The 3,251-nt window shown below is 42.3% G+C and overlaps 1 protein-coding gene across 1 annotated transcript; it reads right to left on the minus strand.

Moving 5' to 3' along the window:
* Positions 1 to 252: 252 nt before the first annotated feature.
* LOC130719827 (uncharacterized) lies at positions 253 to 1,440 on the minus strand. Its single transcript, XM_057570432.1, has one exon. The coding sequence runs from the start codon at positions 1,438 to 1,440 to the stop codon at positions 253 to 255; it is 1,188 nt and encodes a 395-aa protein (XP_057426415.1).
* Between the last annotated feature and the right edge of the window lie 1,811 nt (positions 1,441 to 3,251).

Here is a 3,251-nt window from a genome sequence, read left to right on the forward strand (position 1 = left end):
AAGAGATAGGCTTGTATTCATTTATCCCTACCGGGTTCTCAACCTTTGGTATCAGCGCTATAAAAGAGGAGTTACAACCGTTCGGAAGAGCTCCATTGGCATGGAATTCCTTCAACATTCTGCCAACATCCTCTTTCAATACATCCCAAAACCTCTTTATAAATTTAAAATTGAACCCGTCCGGACCAGGACTCTTACTCCCCTCACATTCCCAAACCGCTAATTTTATTTCCTCAAGATCAAAAGGCCCCTCTAGAAACCTACGATCCACTCCCCCAATGACTTGAAGTCAACCCCATCTAGCCTAGGCCTATTCCAACTAGAATCCTGAAACCTATCTGAGAAAAACTCTCTCACCCCGTCCTTAACCCTGCTAGGTTCCTCCACCCATTTGTCACCAATCCTAATGCCTGATATAAAATTAGAGCACCTTCTTTTGTTGATGACTGCATGAAAATATTTAGAATTCCTATCCCCATCCTTAACCCATCTACATCTTGATTTTTGCCATAAAACAGATTCATTTAACTTTGATAACCTCCAAAATTCTGCAGTTAGTTCTTTTCTCCTAATCAAATCCTTATCACTCACCCCACCATTCTCATCTTCCATATCTATCATGTTTATCTCATCCACCGTTCTTTTGATCTCCTCCCTAATATCCTTAAAGTTTTTTTTGACCCAAAGCTTTATTTCATCTTTTAATTTTTTAAGTTTTTCTTTAAGCACATATGCTCCCCACCCCTGAACTTCAAATTCATTCCAATTTTCACCCACCATCTTTACAAATAGAGGGTTATCCATCCAGACATTCAGGATCCTAAAAGGTTTTGGACCCCAATTTGCCTCAACCTGTTTTAGAACAAGAGGACAGTGATCCGACACCGACCTCTTTAGAACATATTGAGCGCAATTGGGCCATTTCATCTGCCAATCTAATGAAACCAAACACCTATCTATTCTACTTTTAGCATGGCCTCCACTCCTATACCAAGTAAATTTCCTATTAACTAATGGGATGTCTAACAGCTCCATGGACTCAATGAACTCATTAAATTCTCTAATTTCAGTCCCTCCTAGTGAGCGAACATTTTCCCGACCTCTTCTCTCATCCCTGTCCCGAACTGCGTTAAAGTCCCCCAACACACACCAAATCCCTTCCCCCTCTGACCTCTTCAACCCTACCAGCTCCTTCCAAAATTCCCTCTTACCAGAAAGAGCACATGGAGAGTAAACATTAATAATATAACAGGGGTCCCTATCATCTCCCCAAAACCCCTTTACTCCCAGAAAGCCCACCCCCTGAAACGAATTAGTCATCCTAAAAAACCCTTTTTCCCACATAATTAGCAACCCTCCCGCAGTATTAACAGCTGAGCTTACAACAAATTCCACATTTTCTGAACCCCATAAAGACTTACAAAACCTATGATCTACCATATCCCTTTTAGTCTCTTGAATGCAAGCTAAACCCAATTTTTCTTGTCCCACTAAGTTCCTAATTTCCCTCTTCTTAACCTCCCCCCCCAAACCTCTAATGTTATAAGATAACAACTTCATAGCTCACCAACAACACCCCTAGAACCCCCTCCAACCTTTACCTTCGCCAACTCTAGATTATCTCTTTCCTCCATTTGCACGAACCTGTTTATAATTTCACTCTTGTCTCCTACATAAGACACACCTAATTTCTCACCCATATCCCACAATTTCTTAGCCTCTAGTTCTGCATTATGCTGCCAAAATCTTTTATTTCCAACTTGGATATTGGAATCCTGAATAGAATTACTAAAGCTAGGTAAATTAATACAAACCTCCTGACATGTTGCTTTCCCTTTCTTCTTGCTATTTGTCCTTCTCTTTTTGGCTTTTTCTTTTTTCCTTGATAGCTTACCCGATTGCCCCTTTTCAGATCTGGTTTGGTATCCTTCTCCCTCTCCTACTTTTGATTGGTGATCCTGCTGCTCTACGATATCATCAACAACTGCTTGGACACCCGCCACATGAGGACCGATTTCACCTTCGTTGGCTTCCTCAGGAAAATCGCCCCGAGCGATATCCTTCTTGACAGCACAAGCCTCCACTTGATTTATTTGTATAAGGTTAACAGACAAGTTATTTTCAGTACTTTTGTTGATCTGAGATATGGGATTGGACCCCAACATCACACACCCCATATTCTTAGACACACCATACGTTATTCCATTTCCAGGCCCATACCCTTTATCACATGGCCCACAAGCCATATGACCTTCCACACTATTTTCTTGAGTTTCTGCCACCTTTTCACCAATACTGTCTATTATCTTGGTACATAACCCTTTCTCTTACTGGCCCACTTTTACTGAATTAAATCCCACCACCTCTATCTCACGTGCCTCAATATTTAATTCCCCACCAACTATCTTTTCGCCTTCTTCATACACTTCTGTTGAATTTTCCATTGCCACGGTACCATCCTCAAGATGAACCACTTCCTTGAGCCCTACACCCTCATCATGTAAAGTAACACCCTCATTAATGTCACGATTTTCCATGTGGTCTTGGGAGCCACAACGGTTCCCATCCTCTTCCTCCTCCGCTAACTCCAGGCGGCCGCCGAGAAACGAATCATCATCAGATCCGCCGCCATGTACAGTCTCCTCAATCACCGATTCCAACGCGGCTGAATTTTGATCCCATTCCTGATCCCCCTTCAATGATCCATAGCTGCTCAACGATTCTGAAGACGACTCCCAGTCACTTATCACCTTGTGACAAGAACACTGATTGATTCCTTCACCACCAAGTTCTTCAATCAGTCTTACCGTCAACCCAAGATCATTAATCTTCACTCGCTTTATCAAAGCTATTGGTTCCTGCATCGTTGTTCTTACCAGGACGCGTGCATAGTCAATTCTAGCATAGCTCCTTGTATTAACATCCATGCACAGATAGGTACCAACACCTCCGACCATCTGCTGGAAGCACTCATCATGCCAAACATCAAGGGGAATTCCATTACACCTCAACCACGCCAATCTGCTACCCGGCGTTGTGGCTGGTGACCATAGGCTCACATCTTCAAATATAGTCTCCAACCAGTCCTCTGCCCCCTCCAATAGTTCCTTAACGTTACCTCCATCTATATATATATCTGTTAATAAAACCTTGTTATCCCCCATGTGTCTAATTCTGATTGAATAATATCCCTCCAGTCTGAACGTTTCATGAATTGTTTCCAGTTTCAAAGGATCATGAAGACTACCCAC

This window comes from Lotus japonicus, chromosome 5 (assembly GCF_012489685.1).
Source record: "Lotus japonicus ecotype B-129 chromosome 5, LjGifu_v1.2".
In the NCBI taxonomy this organism is placed as follows: domain Eukaryota; kingdom Viridiplantae; phylum Streptophyta; class Magnoliopsida; order Fabales; family Fabaceae; genus Lotus; species Lotus japonicus.

Coding starts and splice junctions, on each gene's coding strand:
- LOC130719827 (XM_057570432.1), bottom strand. CDS start 1,440: ATGGTAGATCATAGGTTTTGTAAGTCTTTATGGGGTTCAGAAAATGTG.